The 20,058-nt window shown below is 35.2% G+C and overlaps 2 protein-coding genes across 2 annotated transcripts; both read left to right on the top strand.

Moving 5' to 3' along the window:
- Nucleotides 1-2,791: 2,791 nt before the first annotated feature.
- Nucleotides 2,792-7,956, top strand: LOC135153881 (organic cation transporter protein-like). Its single transcript, XM_064098470.1, has 4 exons — nucleotides 2,792-2,999; nucleotides 3,747-3,855; nucleotides 4,364-4,573; nucleotides 5,091-7,956. Exons 1-4 carry the CDS (start codon nucleotides 2,792-2,794, stop codon nucleotides 5,230-5,232), a joined length of 669 nt encoding a protein of 222 aa, XP_063954540.1. The 3' UTR covers nucleotides 5,233-7,956.
- Nucleotides 7,957-11,536: 3,580 nt separating this feature from the next.
- On the top strand, nucleotides 11,537-15,304 carry LOC129259469 (parkin coregulated gene protein homolog). Its single transcript, XM_054897758.2, has 4 exons — nucleotides 11,537-11,719; nucleotides 12,284-12,455; nucleotides 14,009-14,158; nucleotides 15,138-15,304. Exons 1-4 carry the CDS (start codon nucleotides 11,537-11,539, stop codon nucleotides 15,302-15,304), a joined length of 672 nt encoding a protein of 223 aa, XP_054753733.2.
- Nucleotides 15,305-20,058: the final 4,754 nt, after the last annotated feature.

Raw genomic sequence — 20,058 nt, 5'->3', positions numbered from 1 at the left:
CAATTTACAAACTCTGTTTATTCCAGATTGTGAATTTAAATTTTATGCAATGAAAAAGGAGTATGTTTTGAAAGAACTATTACATATTGATTGTTCGAAAGCGGTCGGAGTAGATGGCATTCACCCTAAGTTTCTTAAGCTGGCAGCAGAGAGTATAGCTGGCCCTTTAACCCATTTATTTAATGCAACTTTACAAACTAGTGTTATTCCAGAAGATTTTAAAACAGCAAGAATTACTCCTGTACATAAGGGAGGATCATTTAATATTGACAATTATAGACCAATTTCTGTGCTTCCAGTCCTGTCCAAAATACTAGAGAGAGCAATACATGATCAATTGTATAAGTACTTAAATGTAAATGATCTACTTGCAAATTGTCAGTCTGGCTTCAGACCGTCTTATTCTACTGCCACTTGTCTAACTGAGATTACAGACTTTTTGTATGATAAAATGGACCGAAAACATGTTACTGGTGGTATTTTTTTGGACTTACGCAAAGCTTTTGATGTTATTCCTCACAATTTTATACTTGCAAAACTTAACTACTATGGTATTACTGGCAATGAATACGACTGGATGGAATCGTATTTAACAGACAGAAGGCACTTTGTAATGATTAACAGTTGTCGCAGTGAATTTTTGAAGATAAAATCAGGTGTCCCACAAGGATCTATACTGGGTCCATTGATATTTTGTATTTTTATTAATGACATGTGTAATTTGAAATTGCATGTACATTCTAAAATGTCTCTTTATGCTGATGATACCGCCATTTTTAATCACGGTGAATCAATTAAGGAGGTACAAAAGTATTTGCAAGATGATTTTGATTCAATAAGTAAATGGCTAGACTTAAATAATATGCATTTACACCCGCAAAAAACAAAAGCCATGGTATTTGGTCAAAAGTCATTTGGAGCGTTGTGGCCCAGTGGATTAGTCTTCGGACTTTGAAACAGAGGGTCGTGGGTTCGAATCCCAGCCATGGCGTAATTTCCTTCAGCAAGAAACTGATCCACAGTGTGCTGCACTCAACCCAGGTGAGGTAAATGGGTACGGGGTACCGGTAGGAAGTAATTCCTTAAAAAGCTGTGTGCGCTATGAACGCCTAGCTTAGCCGGGTAATATAGGAGCGCCTTGAGCACCTAACAAGGTGGATATGTGCGCAATATAAATACCCTATATTATTATTATTAAAAGAAAAAGTTGAGGGGTGCTCATTTGTCAGTGAAATTCAGGAACATACAATTAGAAAATGTAAAAAAGATTAAATACTTAGGTGTCATGCTCGATCCGGGCTTGACTTGGTGCGAACATATTACTAATATCGTTTGTAAAATATCTCGGGCAATAGGTTGTGTAAGGCGGATTAAGCACTTACTGTCCTTTGATATTATGAAGAAGCTGTACTTTTCTTTGATTTTACCTTACATTGATTACTGTATTACATCTTGGGGAAGCAGTGCAAAAATACATTTAGATAAGATACAAAAACTTCAAAATAAATATGCCAGAATTAATGCTTTTGAAAAAAGATTATAATACATCACAAATTTCTTTGTTGCAGTCACTGAAGTGGCAATCAGTAGATCAGCGTATAAAATATCAGTATTGTGTTCTTGTATATAAAATAATGAATGATTTAGTTCCAAATTATTTAAAACCTTTAGTATGTAAACGGCCCGTGAAATACAGGACACGGTATTCTTTACGATGCCCCCTTCAGCTTCCCAAAGCTAGAATTGAACATAAAAGAAAATCTTTCGCATATGTCGGACCCAAATTATTTAATGCACTTCCTTCAAATTTACAAGTTTGTACCTCCTTGTTAGTTATTAAAAAATTATGCAAAGCCTTTCATACGAATTGATAAAGAGCGAAATGATATTCCATTGATTTACAATGCTATGTATGTTTAAATTGTCACTTCCCACTCTATATTTTGGTGTTAATTGTTTCTGATGTTAGATATTTTGTATTTTGTATTTTTGATGTTGTTTGTTGTTGTTGTTCATAGTTATCTTGACATGTATTTTAAACTGCAGGGCGCCTTTGTAAAGCAGTTTTAAGAAATGAACAGGCCTACCCTGCAGTATAAAATAAATAAAACAAAATAAAATAAATAAATAAATAAATACATTTTAAAACATTTTCAGATATGTTTTAATTACCGTATGGGCTACTCTTTACAATCTTGTGGTACCGTTAGTTTGGAATCCAACACTGCATAAATCGATGAGAATCACCTGTTTACTGGCGATATAATCTGATCCAAGACAAATTCATTACCAAAGGCGTAGGAAGCCCCCCCCCCAAAAAAAAAAAAAAAAAAAAAAAAAATCAATAGATAAATGAATAAATAAATAATAGATAAAAAAACAGGGGGGCAAATCTTAAGATGTAGCTGATAGAGAAAAACTTACTCTTTCGTCTCCAAGTGTTTTCAAGAAAATAAGAGTGCTCTTTCTATATAGCTTAAACACCATTTTCCACATTGAGGGCTCCAAAAAGCCCGATTTTTCAATAGTTAAACTACAGATAAGGGTAGGGGTACCTTCGACAGGCTCCTTGAAAGTCCAAGATGGCCGACAAATTTACCAATTTTGAACCCCATGCCTATGGGACACGAGTTGGCCAAGGGAACATCAGGATTAATTAACTAGACACTTCCAGCAATACAAAAAAAGTTGGTTAAAAAAATTATATCCCGCTGGTGCACGGGAACTCCCATTTCCGACTAGATTATTTTCTTTTTACTTCTATAATAAAAATTTCGACCCTTTCCACAGGATGGTTAATAACATGGTATACTATGGATTGACCTATAGCAGTGGTGACCTTGGTGTCAACGTATACTTGAACTTCTTCCTGTCCGGTGCAGTCGAGATCGTCGGTTACGTGGCAGCCATATTCGCCATCGACTTTTTTGGACGTCGGCCAAGTATCGCTACTTTCCTCATCATTGGCGGCTCTGCTTGCCTCATTAATATCGGTCTACGTAAGTGACAATTTTTGAATCATGCATTCTATTTTTCGAATATAATTCGTGGTGTTTTCAATCGAAATAGAAATTTAGCCCAGGTGAAAACCCATTATATGTACGACATTATTCTTCGACCAATGCTCGTCTGCTACTGAAATCGACGAGGTGGATAAATGGCGTCTTAGGATTTAACCACTCCCCCACCACGTCTCTGATTGGCTGAAAGTTGGATTGAGTACTCCGGTACTCCGTCCTGGCCAGCTCCTCGAATGTACATGTATGATATCACCGTTGTAACTTGCCGTTTTTTAAGGTCCTAATATAACCTTAAAAATATATTGGGAATCGTTGCGAATCTCATAAGCAAGAGATCGGACATCCACTACTCCATCTCGTTCTTCTGCTATTTTTCAATTTCTCTCGCGCTCCTTTCCTCTTCTTACCGGTTATGCCTTAGGCTTTGCTCTCATAGTATTCTCCTATACCCCCATTTCCGATTTACCACATCCCACACTCCACTTCCTCTTTCTTTCTTTCTTTCTTTCTTTTTTCCAATTTGTTACCCCGCCTTTTATTTGATCTTTTTTCAGCAGTTGCGTCATATGCCATTATTTTAGACTTGTTTTAGAGGAAAAAATAGATTCAATAAATGCAAGCGAGCGAGCGAAGCACGTGGCACAACAAGTGCCCCCAAGCCCCCTCCACTGCCACATAGCATTGCTCTGTAACCCTGATCTTATTTCTGTCTTTGTTTTTCATCAGCAATTGGAGCTTGGAATACCGCGGTTGCCTTGATCGGTAAATCAGCCATATCGGCTTCTTATTCCATCGTCTATGTCTACTCAGCAGAGTGCTTCCCTACACCTGTCAGGTAGGTAGGTTTAACCATTTTAATCCAAGCCTACGAAAAATATTTGTTGAGAGGACTTGAATTCATGAAATAATAAATGATCAAAGATGATAATAATAATAATAATAGCTGGATTTATAAAGCGCTTTTTGCCAGAGGATACAAAGCGCTTCTATTTAGCTCGAGCTACCATCACAGTCAGTGCATGCAAGGAATTACTCCTGCCGGGTATCCATTCACCTCACCTGGGTCGAGTGCAGCACAGTGTGGATAAACTTCTTGCTGAAGGAAAACACGCCATGGCTACGATTCGAACCCACGACCCTCTGTTTCAAAGGCGAAAGTCAGAACCACTAGACCACGATGCACCCTTTATCTTTATCATGATATTTTAATTTTTTAAATAATTTTTTTAGATACCTTGGTTAAACAATTAAATTGTTCGTTTATTCAAAATTAATTCTAAATGAGTAATGTTTTGTTCTATTTAATTCACCCGTATCCCTTTCCATTATAATCATTATCATAGAAGCATTGGTGTCGGCACCTGTTCAATGATGGCTCGTGTGGGTGCCATTGTTTCACCCCTGATCCTCATCCTAGGGGACTACTATTACCCCGCTCCTCTTATCATCTTTGGAACCACCACCATCTTGGCTGGGTTTCTCTCCCTTCTCTTCCCCGAGACGCGAGGCAAGAAACTACCGGAAACCGTTGAAGAGGGGGAAATCTTCGGAACGTAAGTTGATTCATTGTCTAATATTTCTGTAGGGGCGGCGCCAGGGCAAAATGGTGACGACCTTTTTGGTTCTCAACTGTATAATAGGGGTATTAACATGACTCATAACTTTTTCGGTAGTCTCCCTTTCCTTCTTTATTCCCTTTCTCTTAATATATATTTTCTCCTTTTTTCTCCACTTTAAAAATTACTAGTAAGGGGTGATCGACGACTGCCCGTCCATAATTATATGACTGTAAAAATTCAAATTCCTACTAGGCCTAACAATTACAGTCTAAATAAAGGAATATCCCCTAGTATTGATATGGCTGTCATACAGATATATTTCATACATGTATATCAATATCGCATTTTATGTTAACTTTTAGCAGACGAAAAGAATGAAAACATATGTGATAATTGAATTATATCTCCGGTTTTTAATATGTAAGATGCTGATTAGGCCAACCGATGATGTGTTTGTTATTTTCAATTTTAGTCATTCTGGTAATTCTTTATTTTTTCCATGTTTTCATAGGAAAGCCTATGATGACAAAATAGCAGCTGACGAGCTGGCGAGGGAGCAAAAAGAAAATGACGTCACCGAAATACCCCTTGATGACATTTCCATTGGAAAAACACATTCGAACAAAACTTTCGAATCAGACAACGCCGTTTAGACATCTTTAATTCTACTTCGCAGTAAAACCGATAGACTTTATGATGTCTGAAAACAAATGCAATAAAGACCAATTAGGCATATATATAATAATGTATATTATACTCCGGTGTATTGAGAGATAATTCTCACTCCACGCAAGATACACCTGGGCCCCATTATACAAAGAGTTACGATTGATCCGATCAATCGCAACTATGGAAAGCCAGCAAAGTCAACATATGAAATGCATGTTTGTTAAAAAAAATTCTAGATATGAATGCATATCCATAAATTTATTGATTTCTTTACAATTTGGGGTATTCTCCTTTGATTACAAAGGACATTTTGCAAATTTCCTGTAGAAAAAATATGACACTGATGGATTTCCATAGAGTTACGATTGATTGGATCAATCGTAACTCTTTGTACAACGGGGCCCTGGGCTGCACCTCCACGTCCTCTTCACATAACCAATGGCTGTCTTATCTAATAAGGTCCCCAAAACCCCTTTTCAACAAACAAACATGGAGTGCGGTAGCGCTTGTTCACTTAAAGAACATTATATTTTTTATTGATTTTTTGTTATACAGCGCGTCCCAAAAAAATGTCCCTCTGATACGCGGCTGAATTACTTCAAAAAATAAAAATTATTCTCAATGAAATGTATGGAATTAGTAAGCTCATATCATGTTCTAACATCTATAAAACTTTCATTGGTCTCGCTTCAGTGGTTTTTAATACACAGTCTATTATGTAACAGTGGTGCTTTTCAGCCCATTCCAAGTTTGCATGCATGCAACACTGCTGTGTGTTCTGCTCTTTCTAGCATACAGGTTTTGTATCATCCCCCTTTGAACATTCTTACCAAGAATTTCCCTGATCTGATCAGGAAAATCTCCATGACCTACCCAGGCTCATCAAATCACAACCTTGAGCATGTTCAGAAGGGCAAAAACAAAATTTGACAGTTCATTTCATGTTTGATAACAGGAGATGCACAATGATTAGGACAACTGGTTATGTCTGTTTAATGCCTGATTCATGCTTAATATTCTGCATTTTTGTTTTCATTACTCTTTTTAAGTTAATAAGCTACTGTGGTTAACTTAATTCAATGTAACTTTTTAAAAGAAAAAAAGTAAAAAATTTCATTGGTAAAGTTCCTTTCCTTTTGCAGATTCCCCTTTATTTTTCAGCTTATTTTACTCATCCATCATTCAATTTTCTTTCCAAGTTGGTGCACTGATTCCCCTTATCAATCATGAAACAAAATTAATTCTTATGTTTCTTGTCCGTCTGAACATGCCCAAGTTTATGATTTGATGAACCTGGATATGATTAGGGAAATGTCCCTGCTCAGATCCAAGATGTAAAATTGGGGGTTAATATGCCTTAGACAATGCAAAAATGCATCAATGCTGCAAACTTGGAATGGGCTAAAATGCACCACTCTTACATAACAGAGTGTTTATACAAAACCGCTGAAGCGTGACCAATGAAATTTGTATAGAAGCTAGATCATGAAATGAGCTTTCTACTCATGAACATTTATTTGAGAATACTACCACATTTTAGAATTAATTCAGCCCTATGTCAGAGGGACATTTTTTTGGGGACGCGCTGTATTTGATTATTGTTATCTAACATTTTCAGGGAGATTCGCTGATGTTTTTTAAAGGGGAATCCAACCCAAATAAAAATTTGTTTTTATAAGGAAAAGAAAAATCAGACAAGATGATAGGTGAAAAATTGAACAATATCGGACAAACAACAGGAAAGTTATGAATTTTTAAAAGTTGTAAATATTGGTAATCACTATACCCATGGAGACTTCAAATTGGCCGCATATGGGATGTCATAGTGATGTAAGGCAAGGACTACTCTTCCATGTACTCCAATACATGTTATGGCTAAAATGTCATTTTCCCCAAAAGTTTTATTTCAAATTATATTTTTCTTTCATGAGGACATAAAGCAATATACTACCTGGGTTATATTCAGATTACTGCCCCAGGGGAATGGGTACTTAGGAGAAAACCACAAATCCCTGATAATAAAGTACATGGCCTATGGGAAAGTTGTCCTTGCCCCTTGTCATAATTTACTTACCCAGTTGCCAATTTGAAATCTACATAGTATCAGTGATCTCAGATTTAAATCAGCTATAACTTTCTTGTTGGTTGTCCGATTCCTTTCAAACTTTCACAATGCTGTTTAATTTATTTTTCTCCTTCCCAACACAACATTTTATGGCCAAGGCTGGATTCCCCTTTAAGTCTCTTATAAATTCGACACAATGGCGACTGATCTGAAATAATATGCATAATTTAGCAAACGGTAGACTAAATACCGTTGGTGAAAGCAACGAGGTAGACTATATTTTTCGATACTAGATGTGTTATTGTTCTTACCATTATTTTTTTTCATTATCAATTTATCATCATTATTCTTGTAGCTTTAAATTGTCATAATCATCATCACTATCACCATCATCATCTCGCATCATAAACGTCCTTCCGTCTCTTGTGGTCATGGTGATCGTCACTATTTGATAAATGAAGCTTTTGCGCCATTAAGTATTTATAACTGAGGAATTTATTCAGCTTTGACATTAAAAAAATATATAAAGTGTTGTATAAATTTTCACGTGATCGTATTTTTTAATAACTGATGTGCCCTTGCATTTTGTTTGAAGTCTTGGAAATAAAGAGTGATAAAATCAGGACGGGGGGGATTTCTGACGAAGAAAAAAAAATAAAGAGGTCAAAGGTCATTACTCTTGAAGTCAATTTTCCGTAGAAAATTCCTTGGACAAGTCAAACATAAATTATATACTTAACAAAGATATCAAAACGGGGCGGCGTGCCCCACTGGGTGATTTCAAGTTCAGTGTTCACCTTTTGGTGTTGGTGTTAGGTCAATTTTTACACCATCATTACACCAAACATAAAATGAAGATGGTCCCGAATCTGCATCAGTTTTATAAACTGAATAAAATTTGGAGCTAAGGGAAGCAATCCAAAGTTCAACACCAACACCAATGCCAACACCGGAATTAAAATCATGTATGCAGTATTGTAAACACCTTTCAGAATAATACAGCTTCTGGAATTGATGATTTTAGTTCACGTGTCATAAAGTGTATAATAAAAGAAATTTTTAAACCTCTGTGCCATATATTTAATTTATCTCTTTCGAAGGGAATCTTTCCAGATAAACCTAAAAATTGCTCGGGTAACTCCTGTATTTAAGAGTGGTGATAAATGTGAATTATCGAACTACCGTCCTATATCTGTTCCATCTTGTTTTTCAAAGGTTTTGGAAAAGATTGTTTATAAACGCACTGTCAAGTTCCTAGATAAATGTAATATTTTGGGTAGCTATCAGTATGGCTTCCGAAACAAATATTCAACAAGTATGGCTCTTACTGATATCGTAAAGAAGAATGTAGACGCGTTTGAACGTAATTCTTTTCTTGTTGGTGTTTTTGTTGATTTGTCAAAGGCTTTTGACACTATAAATCATGAGATCATGTTAGCTAAACTAAAACACTACGGGATTCGAGGAATAGAACATAGTTGGTTTAGTAGCTACCTCTCCAATCGATTTCAATGTACTAAATATAATACCTGCTTGTCAGAACCTAAGAAAATTGTGTGTGGAGTTCCGCAAGGGTCCTTGTTAGGGCCTTTGTTATTTATATTGTACATAAATGATATTGCAAATGTGTCAAATATCCCATCATTCATACTATATGCTGATGATACAAATATACTGTTTAGTGGTAAAGATTTAACTTCCTTGCAAGGACAAGTAAATGATAATCTCTCTAAACTGTGCATGTGGTTCCAGGCAAATAGGCTATCTGTCAACCCCCGTAAGTGTAACTTCATTTTTTCAGTAATCGTAACAAGCAATATGACACTGATTGTTTTAAATTACAAATGAATAGCATTGAGATTCCTAAAGTTGAAAAAACAAAATTTCTTGGTGTAACCATTGATTCAAAATTAACTAGGAAATTTCACATACAAAATATAGAGAAGAAAATATCAAAGAATATTGGTATTATATCCAGATTAAGTTACTTTTTACCAGCTTATATATTGCGAATGTTGTATTCCACACTCATATTGCCATATTTGTCTTACTGTAACTTAGTTTGGGGTAGTACTTTTCCGTCTAACCTATAAAGAAACTTGTTACAAAACAAAATAAAACAGTTAGAATCATAGCTGGAGCAAGCCCAAGATCTAAAGTTGATACATTACACTCAGAGTTTAAACTGCTTACTTTACGGAAGAAATTACAACCTACCAACAATGTGTTTTATTTATCAGTGTATCAATCGGCTTATGCCTGCTAATTTTTCTGTATTGTTTGATACAAATCATAATTTATATAAATACAATACACGCTCCTCTTCTTTGATTCATTTGCCAAGACACAGGATTTGTTCTTATCAACATAATATTCGTTTTATAGGTCCAAAAAAGTGGAACAATTTACCTACAGACATCAGAAATGCATCAACTTTGAATAACTTTAAGAAAAAACTTAAGAAAAAACTTACGTCTGGTCCCTACATTTTGTGATTTGCCTTATATATTTAGTTGTGGGGTGATTGGTTTGACGATTTATTTTCTGTTTCAAATGACATACAAGTATTTAATATAAAGTTGCCCTGCCCCCCCCCCCACTTTTCCCCTTGTTTTGTATTATACTCTGTTTAGATAAGTTTCTTTCATGTAGGATGGGGGGTCGGGTGTCCGGACACTTTATATTTTTGAAGCCTTCTTTTTTGTCTTTGGATTACACTAAAAATATGAATTCAATACTTGTAATCATCTTCTATTTTGTTCTTTATAATATTTCCTAACATTTTGTACTAAAAATTTATGAAACTTCGCTTTCAAATTTTTCCAAATGACTTTCTAAAATTGATCGTCCGGACACACAACCTGTCCGGACACACAACAACTGGGTATACTATTGTTTTTGTCAAGGTGCACTCATCACAAGCTGTGCTTTCTGAGTTGCTACCTCCATTGTTTTGTTCAAGTTTATAAAATGTATTGTTGCTTTTATTATTGGAAATAAATGTACTTCATTCATTCATATAAATATAAATCACTAATTCACACAATTTTTTTGCAAAGATAGAGGAAAGAGAGGGAAGAGCTAGGATTGTAGGAATAGAGAGAAAGACACGGGAGTTTCTGTGAATGAGTGTGATTGTTTTATGTAAATTTTCTTTTGTGGACCCTAAAAGATTGGCCTTGCTATTATATGTCAGCTCCAATTACCAAATGTTTTTCTTCGCAATGTTTGATGTCAATGTATGATGGGGTGTCCAAACTTCGCGCACTTTTCAAAAATACTCATCAGGTTTAAAGTTTTTCACAAAATATTCATAAATTATACAAAACCAATTCAAGAAATAGTTACCACATTGACGGCAAGATCGTAAACTATAAAATCATGGACGAAAATGTAAAGTAGGTCAAGGGAATTCGCCGGTATCGCGATCTCAAAATTCTATTCCGATCGGCGAATGCGCGCTGTGCTGGAGAACGTTCAGAAAAAGTGTGACCTAACTTCGCGGACCAAAGTTTTTGTGGACATTTAAGCAAAAACTCAAGCTCAAAAAGTGAAATATTTATATCAGATTGATGGCAAAATGCTATAGAATTGGTTAGTACCACATTTAACTCACATTTTTGATGATTTCTGCTTGCAAAATGGTGATATCGTGATGCTTGTTGAGAATATCAGATTTCTTCAAAACGGGCGCTAACGGTGACAAATTTGCCGATCTTTTGCCAATATTTTCATGAATACTGAACTCATCCTAAAGAAACTTACACCAAAGGGTAATTTTAGGCGCTAACGGTGACAAATTTGCCGATCTTTTGCCAATATTTTCATGAATACTGAACTCATCCTAAAGAAACTTACACCAAAGGGTAATTTTAGGTCGCTTTTCACGTTGATGATGTCAGATTTTAAGGATATTGGCTATTTTTTAAGATAATGACCGTCCGCGAAGTATGGACACGCGCGAAGTTTGGACTCACTGCCATATAGATTTGATAATAAAATGGACAAAAAAAGTGTTCTTGTTTATCAGTATCAAAATAAGTAGGGCGATAATTCGATCGGAGACCTCTACGCGCACAAAAGATTGTGCGCGCTAAAATTTGCGCGCTTAATATATTCAACATGTGGAATGGATTGAAAGAGTAAAAAATTTTGTCGATCCCTTAAAATTTGAAATTTATTTTCATTAATATTGCATTTTCTGGATATAATTGTGTTGCACAATGTCAGAATTAAAAGTAAGTCCACGCAAGAGGCCCCATGAGGGAAAGAATAAGCCGTTTTTGAACGAAACAGCGACCAGCACACGGGAGATGAAGCCAACTATCTTCAGAAAACTGTATCAGAGGGGTGACCTGCCCATTGCTATGGAGCACTACGGCATGGGCAACAAAATATTTTGGAAGGTAGGCAAATGGATAGCTTTATATAGGGTCTCTATAGCACGACAACGTTTGGCAAATAGAGTCACCTAGTGAAGGTAAAATATTATATCTGCCATCACCTCAAAGCTTATTAAAAAAAAAAAATCTGCCACGAACATGACGAAGTCCCTTCAACCGATAAGAGAGAAATCGTGTTTTATTATGAACGTTAGACGTCGTCCATAGTTTTTCCCCCGGTCAAAATGGCAGTTCGAAGCAATTTTCAGGAAAATAATCTAAAACTTCTTCCGTTTTTCTTTATGAATCAGGCCTGTGATCGAATATATTAACCAATATTATTGATATTTGATTGACGCCAATGGTATTTACCGCGGGGAGAGGCTGGTCAAGATGACCTACCTAAAAAAGTGACGATATTTTCCGAGTTGAAGAGGTTTAATCGAGTTACATGGCAAAGACTCTATTTTTTGTATTCTAGTTTTTATTTTCCCATCATTTCATTCCTCTCACTATCACTTGATAAGATATGATTTGTTTTGTGATTCGTAGAAATTTAAGACTTTCGATCTCGATTTCAATCCGTAGAAAGAAATCGAGAAGTTGGATTATCACCACTATCTTCCCCTATTCTTCGAGGGACTTCGAGAAACTGAGCATCCTTTTGACTTCTTCGCCAGCCGTGGCATCAATGACATGTTGGAACATGGCGGTCAAAAGATACTTCCCGTTATCCCTCAGCTCATCATACCCATCAAAGGTAATATAATAGGACCTACATCCTGATGCCCTGATATCCCTACTGGAAAGAACACATTGTTCGACAGTGTGTTCACAGTGTGGAACATAATGTGAAATCATCTTCACACTGTTAAATTTTAGCATTTCAACACACCCTCACTCCATACACACATCCCTACTGGAAATAAAGAACACAGTCTCCCATGCACAGTGTGTACGCAGTGTTGTTGAACACAAATGTGAAATCACCTTCACACTGTTAAATTTCAGCATTTCAACACACCCTCACTCCATACACACATCCCTATACTGGAAATAAATAACTCAGTCTCCCACAGTGTGTACGCAGTGTTGAACACAATGTGAAATCACCTTCACACTGTTAAATTTGAGCATTTCAACAGTGTGAATCACATAATCATATAGTCAACCATGTGAACACACTTTGAACAGCCACACTGTAAAGGTGTCCACAGTATGAAAATATATAAATAAAAAATAATAATAACCCTACTGGAAAGGACATAGTGTGTGACACAGTGTGGAACACAATATGAAATCACCTTCACACTGTTAAATTTGGGCATTTCAACAGTGTGAATCTCGTATTCACATCGCTAATCTACTATGACTATATAGTGTAAATATCCACACCATAGAGGTAGCGACAGTATGAAATCATGGACATGGTGAAATCAATTCACATTATTATAGATGTAGGCATTTAACAGTGTGTTTCATGATATTTTCACATATAACAGTCCACTATGTGAACACACTGTGATCACACTATGACAATGTGTTCTTTCCAGCGTGAGGGATCGGATAGGTCATTTGAATGGCATGTATTGAAAATAAATCATAGAGAGACAATATTATGTAATAAGCGCGAGGCTTGAATCCTCAATACATCCTAAAGAAATAAAGTTAATGCCAAAAAATATTGAGCCAGAATTAACAAACGGACATGAAAGGAAAGCAACCTTATACTAAAACTAAAATACAGACTGTATAATTACACAAAATGTACAGAAAGAAGATTTACAGAGGGGGGGGGGGCGTCCCAAATAAAACTGGGACAATGCAATGATTATAATTGAAGGAGACCAAAAGATTTACATTTTTTTTTACATGAGTAGGGCCTACATTTTCCCGAGGAAAATTCGACAAGTGTGTGCGAACGACAGACTATATAGGCCATTCAAAATTCAAAATGCTGTGACTTTCAAAGTGGGGGGGGGGGGCACATTTGTGTTAGGACGGCATATTCATATAACAAAAATTGATTTATGACTCTCAAGGGGGGGCACTGGTCGTATGTGCCCCCCCCCCCCATGGACCCGCCACTGATCAGGACCAAAAGGCCTATTTGTGATATAGATTTGTGAGTCAGAACTGTATGCGGATTAAAATGCATGTTGACGAGTGTCTTAATTGTTGGGTGAACTGTGAATTGTAATTTCTAGCCAAATCATCACAGTAATTGTGATTATAGACAGGAATAAATATATGAGGATAAAATATTGCTTTCCAAATCATATGTTGGGGTTCCTTAATTTATTTCATTCTCAGATGCTTTGAACACGAGAGATAGGCGGGTCATCTGTAGCACATTGAAGGCCCTCCAGAAACTGGCAGTCTCTGGCGAGTTTGTCGGCGAGGCTTTGGTGCCGTATTACCGTCAAATCTTACCTGTACTCAACATCTTCCGAGGAAACAATTGTGAGTTTTAACCCATTGCCAACTGGAACCTGGTGATACATGTACAAAGTCTATTGGAATTACAGAATTTAGTAGTCAATAGGTTAAGAATAAAATGTTACTTACGCAGTTTCCTTAAAGGTCATGTCCACCCCAGAAAATTTTTGATTTGAATCAGTAGAGAAAAATAAAAAAAGCATATGAAGGTGAACATTTCATTAAAATCGGATAAGAAATAAAGAAAGTCATGAAATTTTAAAATTTCGCATATTTTTCACCAAACAGTTATATGCACAGGTCGGTGGTATGCAAATGAAAGAGTTGATGATGTCCCTCACTATTTCTTTTATTTTATTATTGTTTGAATTATACAACATTTCGATTTGTATAGATTTGACAATATATTAAGGACCAACTTGACTGAACCACAAAATGTTAGAACAATGGTAATTCTACATGTTCAGGGAGAAATAAAAGTTCGTTTCACTTGACAATGAGGAAAAATTCATGTAATTAAATACAAAAGAAATAGTGAGTTGGTGATGTCATCAGTCCCTTCATTTGCATATCGACCAGATCGTGCATATAGCTGTTTTGTGAAATTAAGCGAAAGTTTAAAATGTCATAACTTTCTTATTTCATATCCGATTTTGATGAAATTTTTGTGTTATGCTTGTTGAATTTTTCTCTTTTTATTCAAATTAACTTTCTGTAGCATTTCCATAGCATTGATTAAGATAATGTAAAACTCAGCTAGACCGCACGTTTATATTGGGATTGAAATAGTTGGCGAATCGTTTGCCAAGTCATATAGACCTAAGTACAGATTATTTCAACCCTTTAATAAAGAGTGTACATAATTATGTTTTCTTCAACTAAATGAAGTGTACACATTTTACCTTCAATGGGGCAGGGGGGTATGATAATTCATCTTCTTCCCCCGGCTCCGCGTCTGCTCATCCTCACCATATCTCCCATCTCCTCCCCCCCCCCCCCCCAGTCAATTCTGGTGATGGGATCGAATACGGACAGCAGAAGGGCTTCAACGTGGGCGACGTGATCCAGGAGACCTTGGAAGTCCTCGAGAGACACGGAGGAGCAGAAGCATTCGTCAACATCAAGCTCATGGTCCCAACTTACCAGTCCTGCATGACCGTTCAGGAGTGACGATGATGACGTCATTTGGCATGTTTAGACAATAATTGTTTCACACTTTTCGATCTGTGCTATCCGGTTGATGAAAATATAAGATGTAATATTGCGACAAAGAAATCCTTGAAATAGCCTTTTTGGTGATTGAATTGAGGAATAGCTATATGCATAAGAAGTAAAGTGATGGTGCGGCAACCAGATCGCAGTGAGTTATGATTGCCAACATTGGTGTCAAAAACGGATCGCAATGGATCGTATATGTGGAGTGCATGGGCTTTCCCCATTACAAATAATGAATACAAGAATGATTTTCACGAATGGCATTCTGCTTAAACCTCTGTCAAATTTGAAAGGGAACTGTTTCCTTTCATTCCATTAATGTCAATGCCAATGAAAATCCAAACATAGAGATTGCAACTCTTTACAACTAATTGTATGAATTAATAACTGTCTTATATTTCGTCCGATTTCGTTCAATCATTTACCAGTTGCTTATCTTGTATTTCAGTTTTTGTTCAGTTAAATCACTCCCGTTTGGGTAGGATTCCTTCTTTTAAGAGACCTCGACCATTCCGATAGACCGTTTTGACCAATGTAACTCCTTAACTGCATTATTGTCTTATGTCATGTCGTGTATTTATGTACAGCATACCTACACTAAAAGCATGGGCGGAAATCCCAGGGGGAACAGGGGGACGCGTCCCCCCCCCCCGCCCCTACTCAAAATAGTAGGGGACACAATATCAAATGTCCCCCTACTATTTTTGGTCTTGTATGATGGAAAGAAATACATCATTCAAAATCGCAATAAAACATATATTTTGGACCGAGATGACCTTACTTTGGGGGTGATAACCTTTTTTTTTAAAGTTTTTTTTTGCTCATCAAATTTTCCCGCCCCTTTGGGAGAGATTTCCGCCCTTGACTAAAAGTGTCCCATTTTTTATATTTATCTATATTCAATAATCTATTTATATTGATTAATTGATTTATGCACTTATTTATTCATTCATCATTATCATCTGTATTAACATTCTACAAATTATTTGAGGGACTAAAACTTATAGTCATGATGGTTTTGTTTAGGAAGATTTACAGCATTTCATTTTTGTATATGTAATCCATTTGCTCTTTCAATAAATGAAAGAAAGTCACCCGTTTTGTTCTTTGGTCAGATGAAGTATGAAGTAATTAAGATTCATTAATATACTAAACTATATACTATCAGAAGATCACATGTTTTGTAAAATGGGCTTTTGTTAATATGGGATGAATTATTAATAAACGAGACTCATTATTAATTTTTCAACTAAATTCTCAGTGTTGATTATATCGACAAATTAGATTAATGCTAAAAAATAGTTCCTCTGTGTTCCTGTGTTTCTACTATTTTTTTAAATCATATACTTTATTAGGATTATTATGTGATTTAATAATCGAGCCTCTCCTCTAGTTGAACCTCCCACACCTAAGTGTACACCTGTTTTATTAATATAGAGAGTTGGAGCATGTTCCCACATTCCTTCCATATAGTTTTTATCTTATCACATGAAGAAAAAAAAATATGATCATATTATGTTTCTTCTTTACTGCAGAATTAACATAAATCATCCGTTGTCATTTTAAATAAATATAAATATTTTTTGTGTATAGCATATTGTGTAATTTTTATATTGAAATTCTCTGAGTTTACTGTTCAGAGTGGATTTTCGTGGTCTTAGAAAAATATCAGAAATATCTTTTTTTGTTATATTATTTTTTCCTCAAGCTTTTTAAATGCTTGGAGTATATCCGTTTTCATCCTTACAAGAGTATCATATATTATTTTTGATGTGATGTCTTGCGAGTCAAAAATCCTGCCCTTTAACTGAAAATCCAAAATTAACTCACTATCTATGAAACTTTGACCCTCTTTTTTCAGCGAGTCCTTCCAAAAGTATGGAATGTTATTAAGAATATCGAGTATCTTTTCTATTTCAAAACGATCCAAACCCATTTTTTGAAGGGTCGAGATAGACTTCATCTACCCATCTTTATCTACAATATGATGGAGTTTATAAATAATCTTCAAAAACAGCTTTTCATTATAATATGTTTGTCCTTTCAAACGGATGAACTTATTATTGAAAATGATCTCATTTCTTTTATTCTTCTCTTCTTTAAGTAAAAACTTTTTTTTTTATGAAACCATACATCTAACATTTCTGTATAAAATTCCGGCAATTCAAATCCTATCAAATTCATTGTGAGGTTACTAAAAAAAATCAGCAATCCTCTCATACCGTGTGCTAAGTATCTGAAATATTGTTTCTATTTCATTTTTGCTCTCCCATTATAAGTCTTTTAAATCCACATAATTCTTTGTGTCTTAATGAATAACTGAAAATCTGTCATTTTTAGACCAGCATTATCATAATCTAAATAAACAATGTCTCTTTTAATTTTATCTTTACCACCCCATAAAAATCCAAAGATCAATGTATTAAGATCCTATATTACCCATGTCGGGACAAGGGTATATAAGAAAAGAAATGTATATCAATTTAGATAGTAAAAATGTTTTAATTAACTGAATTTTGCCCATTAATGTCAAATCCCTTTGCTTCCACCACATCAAAATCTTCTTTATTCTACTAAGTATTTCTTTGTAATTTATTATTACTTGACTTTCTCTATCTAATGAAAAAAATATACCTAAGATCCTAACCATTTGCTCCACTTTACCAAAAGGTTAGATTGGATCTATGTTTCCATGGTGTCCCAGTAACATAATAAAGGTTTTATCTTTATTCATCCTCAACCCTGACGTTTCGGCAAAACATTCGAACAGCATATCTAACTTTTCAATCGACTGAGTGTCTTTTACAAAAATTGTCATATCATCTGCGTATAGCATTTGCTTAACTTCTGTATTCCCAAACTTAATTCTGTGAATTTCTGGTTCAAATCTTATTCTGTTAGCCAATATTTCAATACATAAAATAAAGAGATAGAGGAATAACGGATCTCCTTGTCTTACCCCTCTCCCTTTATCAAAGTAACCTGTTGAAATACTGCCATTAAAAACACAACTTTCAGCTTTTTTATACAAAGTACTTATCCATTTACAAAATGAGGGTCCAAAACCAAAAGTTTGCAATACTTTAAATAAAAAACAATGTGAAACAGAATCAAATGCCTTTTCAAAATTAATGGCCAATAGATATGCCGATATATCATTTTTACCGAGTGAAAGATCATGTCATCTATAAGTCTAATAGCTTCCCCAATATTCCTTCCTTTTAAATATCTTACTTGGTCGACATTGATTATTTTCATGCAACACCTCCTTTATTCTTGTTGAAAGTACCTTTCGCCAAAATCTTGTAGTCCACATTTAACAGTGAGATGGGCCGACAATGTTTAATATGTAATGGATCCTTTCCTTCTTTATGAATTAAAGTAATAGTAGCTTGTCTTTGTGATGGCGAAAGTTCTCGATCCTCTTATAAAATCATTATTTAAATCATCAACTAAAACATCCCCAATCAGCGGCCACTGAACACTAAATAAAATTATACGCTAAGCCCGTCATTACCCGGTGATTTATTCAAGTTCATTCCTTTTAAGCAGCTAAACATTCACCTTTCGTAATTTTCCCTTCACATTATTTCATCGATTCGTCTGATAATTTTGTTACATCGGAGAAAAAATCATCATCAAGGATCTTATCGTCTCTCTTTGCATATAACATGCTATGAAAGTTCCTATTTCATTTTTTATTTCATTTTGATCAAAAGTTATTCTATCTCTTATAATTTACGTATATTTGTTTTCTTATTGTTAGATTCCATTACTGAGTAAAGTACCTGGTATCCCTTTACCCACTTTCATAAAAAGAAGCTCTCGATCTGATTTTAAGACCTTCGCTCACATAGTCATAACATGCCTTTAATTCTGTCTTTGTATTGTCTAATAAAATTGCTTGTTTATTCATATTTGTAGCTAATCTCGTTTGAATACCATCAATTTCTTTTTCTAAATCTTTAATTATCTCTCTTCGTTTTTTCAGCCTTTTCTTTTGAATATTTTCGAGAAAAATTACTCATTTTCATTTTCATCTTTGATTTCTTTTTTAAAAGTTTCTTTCAAATTGATAATTTTTTCTTTCATTTGTCGAGTGAAATCACCATCTGTACATAGACTATTGTTAAATTTCCAATAAGTGCCTTTAGATGTTTGAAATGACTGAGAGGGTTTACTACAGAGTTGAAATACAACCGCCGAGTGATCTGGCGCTATATATAGACGGGATTATATCACTGTATGTTAAAACGAGTTTTCTAAATCTTTCTGTAATAAACCCCGGTAATAAACCAATAATCTAACCTGCTTTGCATAAAGGGGTTAATTTGTCTAAAAGTATACTGTGTCTTATACCTTGGTCACATTTGCTGTACGGCAAGTCGAAAACAACCTTTATTAATTTTAATTAAAACCACCTATAGGCCTATGTAGTTGGTACAAAAAATGTTAAAACGGCTGTTTTCGACTCGCCGTACGGCCGCCGTATATAGAGCAAATGTGACCAAGGTATTAACGCCATTAATTTCCCTCCAAATATCAACTTAATCTAAATCACACACAAAATTATCAAAGTTCTTCTGAAAAGACTGAAGACTGTCTTGAATTATTTCCCATGTAGTCTAAGTCAATTTCAAAAGTGATGGAGGGACCATTGCCCACCCCCCCCCCACAGTTGAAAAACTTAAAGTTAGTAGCAAAGGTGA

The sequence above is a fragment of the Lytechinus pictus genome, chromosome 4 (assembly GCF_037042905.1).
Source record: "Lytechinus pictus isolate F3 Inbred chromosome 4, Lp3.0, whole genome shotgun sequence".
In the NCBI taxonomy this organism is placed as follows: Eukaryota; Metazoa; Echinodermata; class Echinoidea; order Temnopleuroida; family Toxopneustidae; genus Lytechinus; species Lytechinus pictus.
Note: the sequence above shows the minus strand (reverse complement) of the source record. Positions and strands in the feature narration are given on the sequence as shown.